Here is a 13860-nt window from a genome sequence, read left to right on the forward strand (position 1 = left end):
GGAGGGCTTGACCAAAAACGATGCACCAGTTACACATCTTTTCTTGTTTCCAGAGTCCTGCGCCCACCAGGGTCTGCCTCCCCCTCCCCATCAGTCAGCAGTGTCGGCTCTTCTAACCAGGGGGACAAATTTGTGGTCTGTAAACCGCCGACTGAAGACTCACAGTCAAGTGGTAGGTGGCACAAAATGATAAGAAGATAGAGTCAGAAATGTTCAAATTTGCAAATGTGGGAATGCCAACTCTATTCAGGATATATAATGTACATTGTACTTGGTATTTGTCTGCAGTCTGGTATTGTAATGTTAAGTTCAGTGTGAAGTCAAACAATTACTGTAAATGTATTTAAATTTGTGGGGATTTAATTTTGTGGTCTTGGGAAAAAGGACTTTTCACTGTCACATTGGTTTTAAATTCATGGTAGCACGTGCTGCATGACTAGTCTCTTACTGCCAGGGGAAAATGTTCACGGTGGTTTTAAGTTCGCGGTGAAACGGCCACCGTGAAAACTGCGAACATTAAACCACCGCGAAAGTTTCTGCATTTACAGTAGTTTCACTTACATTGTAGTTGCAAAATTCAAATGTGTAGAAACCCCGGAATTTGTTTTAGATCCTAAAAATATTATAATAGAATATGTTTTTATACAAGAATATTTATTTCGAGGTCATCTTATCCTTTCAGTTTATGTCTTCCTAGGCCGATTGTTTCCAGAAAATTGTACAATAAATATTAGTGTTCAGTGGATAACTATTAATGTTGCAGGTGGTGGGAAAGTCTGAATGCTCTACAGGTGTAGAATTGACACAGGAACACAAATCATCCTAAATCAACTGTTTTGTTTCCCACTGACAGGAAGTACAGACACATCCTCTGACTACCCTGACAAGTATGGAGCCATTAGGGCCTATATGGGTTCTGATTCTCAGGATTCAACCTCAATCAGTTCCCACGGGTCTGGGTTTTACACAGGTACTGCTGCCCCCCTCCCACATCTGTCTGTGCCCCCCTCCCATGTCGGTGTGTGCCCCCCTCCCCATATCTTGCTGTACCCTGGTGGAGAAATTACTAGAAGACCCAGCTTTCCTCAGCCTATGGTAATTGTAGCTATGGCCACAGCCAACTCTAGCTTTGAAGACATCTGCTGTATTGCATTTAAATTTGTGGGTATTTGATTTTGCAGTATCAGGAAAATGGAGGGTTTTCGGAAAAACCTGTCCAGTCCGGAATGCGGAAAACCCTGTCCAGTCTGAAAAGAGGGTCTGCATGGGGGTATACGTTGTTCAGTTCAGATCATCCTCTTTTGGGAGGTGACACCTGGGTGTCTCCACTCGTTTCTGTCCAGCATTGTAAGCTACTAATTACTAGTATACAACAACATTTTTTATCTTTAATATGGCTAAGCACAGAAATAACATCAACTTGAAGTGTGACGCAATGTCATACAAAAATTATAACTTAACAAAAATCATCCATCATTGCTACTTCTGTGCATCATATAAAAAACTTCTACTCTTTAAGTCTTTGAGACTGAGCATGCTATTAATAGCCTTATGGCATAATTTTGCAAATAAAACACTTTATTTTTAAAATGATACATAGTTCTATATAGCTGACAACTTGCCTCTAAAGCCTAAGGGTTTGAAAAATGCCATCTCGGCTTTATTGTAGGGCATTGTAAAATATATGTAATGTTATAACATTGTGTACTAAAGTCGTGTTGATATTGGAATCTTTCGCAGTCATTCTATTATACCGGGATTTAAACAGACCAGCTCTCAAAATGAGTGCTGCACACTTATCATTTAAAGAAAACCTTTCAAAGCCTGTCTTTGTAATGTATTGCCACTAATTAACAACCCGAAATTGACGGACACTCACTATCCATTGTTTGATGGACAATGGGTGTGATTCTCTCCTCCTCATGTCCTACCAGATAAGTGTTAATTGGGTACTTTGCATTTGACAGAACTGACTTTGTGTGCATACATATTGCACCTTTGGGTCACTCATTATGCTGCCGATTCTATAGTTATGTGTATCAATTTAGTGTAAGTGCTGTCTGAAGTAATAGTTTTAAGTATTGCCAGGAACCCCTATGCAGACCCTCTTTTCAGACTGGACAGGGTTTTCCGCCCCATTTCCCTGTCTGGACTGGACAGGGTTTTCCGAAAAACCCAAAAGGGTGTTTGTGTTAGTTTTGAATTTGTGGTAGCACCATATACTGTAGTCACATACCGTAATGGAAAAATGTTTGCGGTGGTTTTGAGTTTGCAGTGGTTTTTGAATTCACAGTGAAGTGGCCACCACAAAAAAATGGAACATAAAGCCACCGTGAACATTTCTACATTAAATTACAGTACTGTAAATGCAGAAATATTCGCGGTGGATTAATGTTCGCGGTTTTTGCGGTGACCACTTCACCGCGAACTTAAATTCACCGCAAACATTTTTTTCATTAAGGTATTAGATTGCAGTCTATGGTGTAACCACGAACTTAAAACACTTGCGAAAAGTCCTTTTCCCGCTACCGCGAAATTAAATCCCCGCTAACTTAAATGCATTTACAGTAATACGGTATGTTATCTTTGATTCAATTGTTTACCGAGTTTTATTTTGTGGAACAACTTAGCAATTGGTCAGGACATCACAGTTTTGGGGGAATCCTGTGATGTTACGAGCTGTTGCTAAGTTGTCCCACCAAAGAGCTCAAAGATGACACAGATGTTTTCAGAGAAGACCAAATATTTGTAAGTGAATGATAGAGGAAGCTTCGTTTCACTGGCACTTTAATAACGCTACGGTGGCCCACGTCAACACTTCACAGGCACTTAAACTGCATTCCCACCCGAATCTTGGTGACACAGTTTCAGGCATGTAAGGTAGCTGCAGCACTACTAACCTTCTACTAACATAGAAAACTTATCTTTCAGGTGTCATGAAGGTGATTAGTTACTTTATAAATGCAGTGTAGATGTGTTTTGTAATCATTAATTTCCCCACCACCTAGCTGCCTGCCCACTCTGATCTCAGATCCCCTCAGTTTGGATGGATATTCTACAAGTATAATGAGTCTGTCTATTAACCAGAATACACAAAATTCTGTATGCTTTGATGAGTAAATGTAACAGGTTGTTATATTCTGTAGAACCCTAGCCCTAACCTTGCATTTTATGCCTATAAAATCTAGCAACCTGCAGTGTTTTACTTACATTATTTTGGTAGCCAGTGGTATCCAAGTCTGTTCCTTTTGTCCTCTCTTGCAAAGCAAACAAAGAGGCTCGGCAGCTAGAATGGGTTTGGATACCACTCACTGGCTAGTCTTTTTCACCTTTCTTTATGTGTATTCCTGTGTATACCAGTAAATAGTCTGACTGATTATGAGCCATGACATGTGTCTCCTGCAGGTTTAGGTGCCCCCAGTACAGGAGGCGTCACAGAAGGGGATGATTTTGCAGACTTCAAGTCTGCATCCTCCGAGCCCACCCCGCCCCCTGCTCCTGTGCCAGCTTTCCTCAAATCTCTCACCACCCATCATAACAAAGCTCTGCCCGACTTAGCTGGGTTTGAGGATGAAAACATTACAGCAGCGCCCCCTACATCGGCTTCCAAACCCCCTGTGTCTACAGCCCCCCTATCGTCAGACATCTTCAACATACGCAAGAAATCTTTTGACGATTTTGCCGATTTCAAGTCGGCAGATTCCAACGTATGGGAAAAACAGGACGGAGGCAACATGGATGAATTTGGCGAATTTGCATCCACGGCGGATTTGAAAAAATCCAGTTCGGGACAGAAGCTGACTGAGAGCCTGTCTGGGTTTGCTGATTTTGTCCAGTCTGGGAAGTCGGCCCCAGCAGGGGAGGGTGACTTTGCAGAGTTCCAACAGTCTTCTGACCTGATGGGCGGGGAGGATAAAGCCCTAGACAAATACGCAGTCTTCAAGGACATCTCCGAGGACACGCAAAGCCTGACGTCAATCGGAAGCACTGACGCCTCCAAGGACTCGGACAAATATGGAATATTTCGAGAGCTGGGGAGTTCAGAAGGCCAGCCACAGGAAGAGATGTTTGGTAGTCTGTCTGAGTCCAAGAAGACTGGAGGCAGCGAGAAGGACACGCAGTCTGTTCAGAGTCTTGAGCTGCCGGGACTCAGCACAGCTACGACTGAACCAGCAAGCAAGGATGAAGAATTTGGAGACTTCAGTTCTATGAGCGTAGCTCAGCCACCAAACCTAGGGAAGGAGACTGGCCTGTTTAACAACCAGTCAACAAAAGCCACAGGGGAATTTGGCGCTTTTGCTGCTTTGGGAAACACAGCAGCTCCTCCTACTGATTCTAACAAGTATGACATGTTCAAGGAACAAAGCAGCAGACAGGGAACTGAGAGCAAGGATGAGTTTGGGGACTTCTCATGGAGCTCCCCTACAAAACAGTCTCCCTTTGGTGATTTCAAAGAGCCAACCATGAGTACCGGAGGTGATGTTATTGGTTTTGTGTCCTCCAGTACAAACCAGACATTTGGAGGCTTTACTGACCCTGTGCAAAGCAACCCTGTTGTGTTTGGACAACATTCAAATATCAGCCAGCCTGAGTCAAAGCTGCCTGATTGGTCAATGGGAATTAGCCAATCAGGAGGCAGTGAGACGTCTCTACCAATGTCACTATTCGGTTCGATACAAACAAGCACAAAACCTGCGCAGATTCGAGACTTGACGGACCTGTCGGACTTGGGAAGTGCAAATAAGGCTGTTCCACAGGAGAATGAGTTTGGTGACTTCAACTCTGCTGCAGAAAAGACGGGAGGGGGGCATGATGAGTTTGGGGACTTCAGCACTGCAGAGAGTGGTGCTGGTACTGGTGTAGGAAGTAAAGAAGCAGGTGTGTTATAAGCAGTGTTTTTGCTAGCATAGTGTAACTAGAGCAGACATCAGAGTTGGGCCTCCCCATTGGAGATGGCAATTAAGATTAGCATTGAAACACAGAGGCGGCGGCAGGAAATTTCGTCTGGGGGGGAACTTTTGCTGACAGAATTTTGCGGAACACCGCGCTACTCGTCGCGCCGGAGGCGCGACCACCCTAGGGGGGTCCGGGGGCATGCTTCCCCGGGAAAATTTGAAATCTAGACCCTCTAAAACGCCATTTCCTGTGTTTTGACGGGCAAATTTTGCTGCCAGACTAAGCTAAGTTTGATGGCAATTCTGTTAGAAAGACACATGGTTTTAGCGAGGGCGATGCCCCTAAAATATTTTCATGATTTCGAGCACCGAAGGTGCGAGCTGTCGCAAGGTTGGTCTTTGGAAATTTCGAAATCTGTAATTTTCTGTAATTTGAGGGACAAATTTTGCTTGCAGACTACGCTTAATCTTATGCCATTTTTGTCAAAGAAAAAGATGTTTGAGGGCGATGACCTAAGCTACCACGCACAAATTTTCACTATGTGGTTGTGAGCGCCGGAGGCGCAAGTCATCGCTAGGGATGTCCGGAGAAAATTTTAAAATCTTGACCGTCTGAAACGTCATTTCCTGAATTTCAGTGGCACATTCTGCTTGGAAACTAAGCTAAGTACGATTTCTATTGGTTTAAAAGATTTTTCAGAGAAACGCTCCCGCAACATATTGTCCTGCGCCGAAGACACAGTCGTCACAAGGGAGGTCTGGCGAAATTTTGAAATCGGGACTCTCTGAAACGCCATTTCTTGCATTTTCAGGGGTAAACTTTACTGTTAGACTAGCTTGATTTTATGAAATTTCCATCATCAAAAAAATACACAAGGTTTCAGCTTGATTTTTTGGGGGGCGACGCCCCCCCAACATATTTTCCGGGGGGCAGCCGAAACAACCCCACCCCTTCCCCCCCGGTGCCGCCGCCACTGTAACAGGACCTCGTTAAAGCACTTACCTAAATTTTAGTCTCAAAAATATTTCTCCAGCAGAAAGTTACAGGGGTCTACTTTATAGCCATGCAAAGTTTCCAGATTTGGCCAATGTTTTCAAGAAAAAGAAGGATTGTCCTTTTTGTGCTGTTGCAGAAGAAATGCCTCTTATATGTACCTCAAAGAGTGATTAGTGTTTTAATTTCTGTTACAGGCAAGTATGCAGGTGCAGTGGTCCTGGCCAGCAGTGTTCCCACCAAAGCTGTGGCTGACAGCTCTCCACTGTACATCAGGGACAGGTACTCAGGCATGTCCAGTACTGTGGAGGTGAGTTAAACACATACCAGCACATACATGTACTGTACTGTACATGGTGTTCCCACCAAAGCTGTGGCTGACAGCTCTCCACTGTACATCAGGGACAGGTACTCAGGCATGTCCAGTACTGTGGAGGTGAGTTAAACACATACCAGCACATACATGTACTGTACTGTACATGGTGTTCCCACCAAAGCTGTGGCTGACAGCTCTCCACTGTACATCAGGGACAGGTACTCAGGCATGTCCAGTACTGTGGAGGTGAGTTAAACACATACCAGCACATACATGTACTGTACTGTACTGTACATGGTGTTCCCACCAAAGCTGTGAGTGACAGCTCTCCTCTGTACATCAGGGACAGGTACCCAGGCATGTCCAGTACTGTGGAGGTGAGTTAAACACATATCAGCTCAGGAATGTATTATGTAGATGTACTGTACACAATGTGGAAATAAATCTTAAGGGGGATAAACTCGTTGTTTAAAAGCATACTGCAGTAACTTAGATATATTCCAAAGTCCAGTTCTAACTTGTTTGACTTTTAAGGTATGAGGTTGTTATACTGCACAGCAGGCAGTTATTCACACCCATGCTGCAGGGTCAAATCGGTGCGAGACAAAAGCTGTATCTAAGAAAATAACGCGTTCTAGAGTGACTTGCGGTTCGACTGTCAAGCTTGGTAATGTCAATTGACCTTTGACCTCTGTGATGTCATTTTCCATCCAACAATTATCTACTGTAACAGCACAATGTCATGTATGTACATTTGTACATGTATGAATTGCATGGTAACAGGTCGTATTAACAGAGTTTGTTGAGCCAGCTTTCCCTGATCGAGGACTTCCCAAATTGAACAGGAAAGCCCACTCAACAAACTCTATATATATTGCTGATTTTTCAGCTGCTTTGTACAATTTACAGTATGGTTGAAAACTTTTTTTTTGGAATTGTCTGAAAATTGATGTGGGCACGGTTGTCATCCAGCCGACAAAATCACTGTGACCTCATGCAGAACAAAAAAACTTATAGTAGGGGATAGATAGGGGATGATATTTACTAACCAAGACAAAAATGCAATGCCCTTAGGGCTTCCATTGTAACAGCTGAAGGCAAACACCATTCCATTTTGAAAAACCTGGCCTATGAATCGGGTTTGCAAATTGATGTATTGATCAAATAATAATCAATATTTGATCTGTTTAATGATACGGTAAGTGTCCTGGTTCACTGTTTTCGCTGGCAGCATAGCGAGTTATGAGTTTTAGAAACACACTGAGACTTTACTGTGGGAAAAGGAGAATGTTCCAGCCTCCTAAACTATCTAGCATATCTGAGGAGAAGTGTTTGAATGGTCAGGTTGGTACTGGGTTTTATTCTGCAGTCTTTATGATCTTGAATTTTGGCATGTTTTCCTGAATGCTTATTCAATGCGTTTACACATTAGTGTTGTCATGTCAAATATTTTCATACCCTTGTTGGTACATGTAAGGTGTAGATGTAACAGACACACCAATAACATTATATCAATATCTACAGAAAGAACACATGCACTATGTATTCTAGGGCTGTTGTATATATCAGGGTATCTGACAGATTTGGTGATTAAAGATATTCCCTTGAAAGACATTCGGACCATTTCAACTTAGATCACTTAAACAGAAGACTGCCATAACACATTCCTTGCATCCGGTCAGAGTCAGTAACTGCCAGATCTCAGTCTCTAACCATCTAAATGTATACCAGTATATGACTGTCTTTCTTCTTCATTAGTCCTTTAATTTTGTTACACAACAGGACATACAAACATAAGACCTAAACAAATATAATGAACACATAACAAATCAACAGGTTTTAAGACCATATTTATTTCTGAAATTGCAATCAGAATTTAGGATGAACTTCATAATCATGTTGCTGGTTTTGTACAATCTTACATCAACTGGCATCAAAAGGTACAAAATGTATGATGAACTAGTACGTAGTACTAGATTAACATGGTTTACCATGTAGCTTGAATTTGTAATTTGATGATGATGAACTGATAAGGTTGTATATAAGCCTAATGCCTTTTTACAGTTTTCAACAAGGTGACAGTCTGTTATGTCAATCCTTCCACAAATGTTGTAAATCTCAATAAATGAAGGAGGCCTGTTTTCTCCATCCTGTACAGGACAATGAGCGACATGAGTATGAATGGAAGAGGTGTCTGGAGTCGTGTCTGAAGGAGATAAGGAATGCCAACAACATCTTCAACGACATCAGCAGTTCTTCTGTGTGCAATGAGGTCATCAAGTCCGTGCAGGGGTCGGACTATATCACAGGTGAGGGAGACATGTTGGGCTTTGCTGTCTTGGTAAGGTAAAGATTTTAGGCCTGAGGAGCTATGGGTTGTTAACCCTCTTCTCCTTTAAAGGCAGATCCCATCCCTCTCCTTCCACTGCCTTTTCCCTCCCCAACAAGTCAGGCAGCCATTTACATCTGGGTTAAAAGTTGCCCGTACATCTGTGCAGATGCTTAGGGGTGGCGCCCATCTCCATTTTGAGTAGCCCTTGGGCCACACATTTGTGCAAGCCACTACAGCAGGGGTCTGGTCCGCTGGTAGTGATGTGTGTTTAACTCCCATACTCTTCCTCATGCTGAGTGCTAAGCAGAGAAAGCAGTATGTACCATTTTTAAAGTCTTTGGTATGACTCGGCAGGGGATCGAACTCACGACCTATCGAATGCAAGGCGATCTACCCACTTGGCCTTTGCACCCACATCTGGGTGGAGTGAGGAAAATAGTGCCTTTCCGAAGAAAATGTCTGCTAGCCAGGAATAAAAATAGTGACCTGTCGATCTAACAGGGCACTAGTGTTGTGGATTTGGTCCAGGTGTACATCACACTTATCAGACCGGTGCTCGAATATGGGCACGTACTACTAGTAGGGTGTAGTAAGGAGCAGGAGAGACAAATTGAAAGAGTACAACGGAGAGCACTCCGGATCGTCTCACTGGGGGGAAGACGAGAGGTGCCTCCTCTGCCGACGCTGAAAGAACGGCGAGAGGTTGCAGCAGTGAAGCTACTAAAGAACATGCTGGACGAGGGTCACCCCCTCCATGACCTGGTGCCACCGGCCAGGACAACGGCTACTGGGAGGACTCTAAGAAACGGCACTGCACTTACGGTGCCAGCTGCCCGGACACAGAGTCCGAGAAGATTGTTCTTGCACCAGGCCATACGCCTGTACAACGAGTCCTCTTAGTGATGCTCTGTGTAGGATGTTCCTGTCCTTACTTCTGTCAGTGTTCTGTGTAAGGCTTTACGTACAACTTTGTTTAGGTGTTTCTGCGTCATGTGTTGTAATTGTTTAATTGATTTTTCTATATATATTTTGTATTCGCCATGCAACAATTTGTACAAATCAGTGATATTCAGTTTGTTTTACAGGCAGAGAGGCGGATTTTTCTGAATAGACTATTGAAAACTATTGATCTCATGTTTGCTAGCCACTTGGCCATTCATTGGACACCACTACCCTACAATCCTATAGTGTGCGTTAATGTCAGGTGTATACTAACTTTTCATAGTACAAAATGAATCAAGCAACTGGATAAATTCAAGACAAGTTTCAGATAGCATTCGCTATCTTTTATCCACGACTGAAGAAATGAGTCAGTTGACTGAAGAAAAGCTTTTTTAGTCACTAACGAAAGATGCTACAATGCAGCTGAAACATCTACTCATTTGAGAATCCAGTCGCTTGATTTATTGTATATTTCATATACATGTACATTATACTGTTCTACCTGGATGACATTGTCTAACCTTCCTCTATGAATTAATAACATTGTCTTACCTTTGCCAGGAGTGATCGAGATCTACAGAGTGGTGTGCCGCATTACTGTGGGCATGAAATCTGCCAGTAAGTACCTGTGAGCTTCTAGGTGCATGTTGTGCACCTAATTCCACTCATTGTGGGGGCACATATGTTCTGTAATACAGCATATTCTTGACATTTCATTGTCAGAAAAAATATCACTGTTATTGTCAGTTGGAAATTGTGAAGAAAGCTGATCCAAGGCATTTAAGAGAGGTTTGTAATCAGGTTTTGCTAACCACTACTCTTTACAAATGTATTGTATATTTCGGTTAACTGTACCAGTGCGTCTGTTCCTGAAAGTTTGGAGCCCTAATTTTTAGTAAGGAAATAACTCAATAGTATTAGATTTTTTACATACCCTGTTACATACCATGTAACAGTACCCTGTTACCTACTATGTAACAGCTGCTATTTGTGTTAATACAGTATTGTGTATGGTGTGATGTTTTATCAGCAATGCCCCCTATCTCTAGGTTGTGGCACTGCAGAGTTACATCAACTCTTGAAGGAGATAGACTTGGTCTGGAACAACCTGAGTGCTTTCCTGACCTCCAGTCCAATCATGGTAATATTAACAAGATACAGTAGTTGTTCTATACAACATTTTTAGTATAAATCACAGTGGACTAATATGTACTTTCATATAATGCTGTGTAACATTATTGCATAGCTTGAATCATGAAACTAGTAAATTTGATATTTTACATGTATATCTGATTTGGCATTCTATACATAACACCCTAAATCCAGTCGACTTTTTCATATAATTTTGGACAAGCAGTTCTGGCAATGTCTTTTGTTTATATGCATATTTCTGCAGTATAATGCGGTATAATGTGAATAAAATGTACATGGTACATTGCTGACAATACATGTATGTAGCATTCTTACCTCTTCTCCACAAAGAAAAAAAATCAACCAGTTCCTGAATTTTGTCGTTAATGTCTTTGCAAACAGCCCAAGTCCCAAAATCCCTATGTTAGGTATAGGGGTGTCAGCACTGGGGTGTAATCGTGTCTTTGCTAATGTAAACATATTCTTTTCACTGTGTCCATGCTCTTTGTCTCTTTCTTTTCTCTCTCTCATCTTCTAAAAAATCTGTGGACAGGCTCAATTCGTGGTGAGTGTGATGTTTTAGAAAATGTAGTCCTAGATTTTACAGGTTTACCAGATGGAGTGTTCAGGATTGCATTTTGTAATGCGCATGACATCGTATATCTTCACATTCAATAGATAGTGAATATCTGTGAGGCACTGCTTTTCATCTCCATCCTAGTCTTTTCCTCTCTATCTTTTATCTCTATCTGTGATGAACTTTCATTTGATACATGGTTATACAGTACAGTCAAACCTGTTTTAGCGGCCACCTTTGCATAGCAGCCACCTGCCCATAGTGGCCACTTTTTGTCGGTCCCTTGGATTCGTAATGATTAAGAAATAGGCTTAGCGGCCACCTGTCCAACGCGGCCACGGCCACACGGTTTCCGGTCCCGTTGATACAGAAACACTGCCTGTGGCAACCATACTACAGCCTTATGTCACCCTGCACCGAGTTTGAAATTGTAGTTTGCGAGGATTTGGAGTTCCTGACTGGGTCATTTTGGTGGTAGCAGAAGGTATGCATGCCTTCCAAGTCTTTGTCGGTGAATTTACCGATCAAGACAATGTTACTTGGTGAGAAAGATTAGTGGGAACTGAAATCATGTGTAGCTTGCTTACGGTCAATTGATCAACATTTTCTCTATAGTGGCCACCTGTCTTTAGTGGCCATATTTCTCCAGTACCTTGAGGGGCCGCTATAGACAGGTTTGACTGTACATCATAGGATAAATGATGAATGACATCATTAATGGTGGAATCTGTCTGCCCAGCCTGAACCAGGGTCCCTGGACTTCAGCACGGGCGCCCTGAAACCCGGGATCAGCGACGCCCAGCTGGCCTGCGGGGTGTGTCTGCTGAGCGTGGACTCCCGTAGCAAGGCGTTTGACCGTCAGGACGACTGTAACAAGCTCAACTATGGTGGGCGACAGTACCACGCACCGTGCGCCAACTTCTGGGTCAACAGGGTCAACTCTACACTTCCTGCACTGCCTCTCCGAGAGTTACTCTAAACAGGGCCCTGTGGACATCTTTGAAGTGGAACAAGTTGACATGGGTTATTCAGGGCCTAGCCACATTGTTGTATATTCATCATATGTACTCTCCAAGCAGAGGTTAGGCTCCGGCTGTTTTTTTGAATGTTTTATTTTATTGATTTAATTGGGCTTTCTATTTTGAATTGTTTCTTGAAGTCCACCAGCCAAACGTTAGGTTTTGGCAATACAAGATACAATAAAAAATAGAAAGCACGATAAAAACTACTAAAAAAAAAGTTTTAAAAAACAGCCGGAGCCTAACCTCTGCTTGGAGAGTACGTTATGCTCATCAGGACGTTTATGGGATTCAGTATACTGTAAATGCAGAAATTTTTGTGGTAGTTTTATGTTTGCTGTTTTCGCGGTGGCCACTTCACCGCAAACTTAAAACCCCCCGCGAACATTTATCCATTATATATTATGTCGCTACAGTCTATGGCGCCACCATGAACTTAAAACCACCGCAAAAACTCCATTTTCCTGCTACCGTGAAATCAAATCCCTGTGAACTTATAATAAATGCATTTACAGTATTCTGTCTTGGAATATTGTGTCTGGTCCAAAGAATGTTACAGCGCCACAACTAACAAAGAAAGATTTGCCAACACAACCTGTTCACCTTAAAAACTGATCACATGTTTGTATCCATGATTGTTGGCATTTCCTGTTTAATAATGTACCTTAATTTGTACAGCATAAATAATACAAGATTTCTTTCAATTAAATATTATTAAGATTTTACTGGAAAGCTAGCATCTCTGTGCAATAGGGTAAGTTACTGTAACTGTTTACAGCAAGGTTACCGGTAGCATTGAAAAGCTATGTCATAATTCCACAAGAATGGGGAAGGCAAATGTTTAACTCAGAATATGGACTGTGAATATTTTTGGAGTATTTGATGAAAGTAATTTAGGTCATCTATGGTATTCGTATGAAATGAATAAATTTGAGGCTCTAATATATGCGAAAGTGTAACTAATCTCTGCACCAGATCTGAACATGTGTAACATACTGTAAATGCAGAAATGTTTGCGGTGGATTAATGTTCGCGGTTTTCGCGGTGATCATTTCACCGCAAACTTAAAACCACCGCGAACATTTTTCTATTATTGTATTAGACTGCAGTCTATGGTGTTACCGTGAACTTAAAACAACCACGAAAGGTCCTTTTTCCCGATATCGCGAAATTAAATCCCCGCGAACTTAAATGCATTTACGGTAACCCTATTGCTAATCAAACCTAGTTGTATGAGCTTTTTATTGGTTTGTTTCATACATAGCAGTACCATGAAATATTAGCCATATTGCCAATGATAGGAACTTCATGTGAAGATTAAGATGGTTCAGGAAAGAAAAAAGAATCAGAATGAATATGGTTCACAGTAAAGAATATTAAATCTATGGCATCTTGTGTTTTCAATGCTAAGGCTTTCATTAACTGTAGATTCTAAACAACCTTTCAGGAGTGTAAAATAGCATACATATCTACACTAGCTACTTCCGACCTGTGTGTGAGAATGCCACACCAGCGTGGCACCCGGGACTCACTCAAGAACAGGATAACCAGCTGGAGAGAATCCAACGTTGAGCCTCAAGATCATCTTAGGCCAAACGTACTCCAACTACGCAGAAGCCCTTCTCGTCCTAGGACTTGTAACCTTGGAGCCATG

At 42.2% G+C, this 13860-nt stretch overlaps 1 protein-coding gene across 1 annotated transcript; it reads left to right on the forward strand.

Annotated features, from left to right (window-relative positions):
- The first annotated feature begins 58 nt into the window (after positions 1 to 58).
- Positions 59 to 13600, forward strand: LOC118409329 (synergin gamma-like). The gene is made up of 9 exons (XM_035810282.1): positions 59 to 172; positions 854 to 970; positions 3406 to 4878; positions 6087 to 6199; positions 8364 to 8514; positions 10041 to 10097; positions 10529 to 10620; positions 11164 to 11175; positions 11927 to 13600. The coding sequence occupies exons 2-9, from the start codon at positions 910 to 912 to the stop codon at positions 12164 to 12166; spliced, it is 2199 nt and encodes a 732-aa protein (XP_035666175.1). The 5' UTR covers positions 59 to 172; positions 854 to 909; the 3' UTR covers positions 12167 to 13600.
- Positions 13601 to 13860: the final 260 nt, after the last annotated feature.

This window comes from Branchiostoma floridae, chromosome 2, assembly GCF_000003815.2.
Source record: "Branchiostoma floridae strain S238N-H82 chromosome 2, Bfl_VNyyK, whole genome shotgun sequence".
Lineage (NCBI taxonomy): Eukaryota > Metazoa > Chordata > Leptocardii > Amphioxiformes > Branchiostomatidae > Branchiostoma > Branchiostoma floridae.

Bases quoted from the DNA above. Each gene is read 5' to 3' on its own strand.
- LOC118409329 (XM_035810282.1), top strand. From the start codon at position 910: ATGGGTTCTGATTCTCAGGATTCAACCTCAATCAGTTCCCACGGGTCT. The intron at 8,515-10,040 runs GTGAGGGAGACA...TACCTTTGCCAG, and splicing joins GGGGTCGGACTATATCACAG to GAGTGATCGAGATCTACAGA. The intron at 10,098-10,528 runs GTAAGTACCTGT...CCCTATCTCTAG, and splicing joins TGTGGGCATGAAATCTGCCA to GTTGTGGCACTGCAGAGTTA.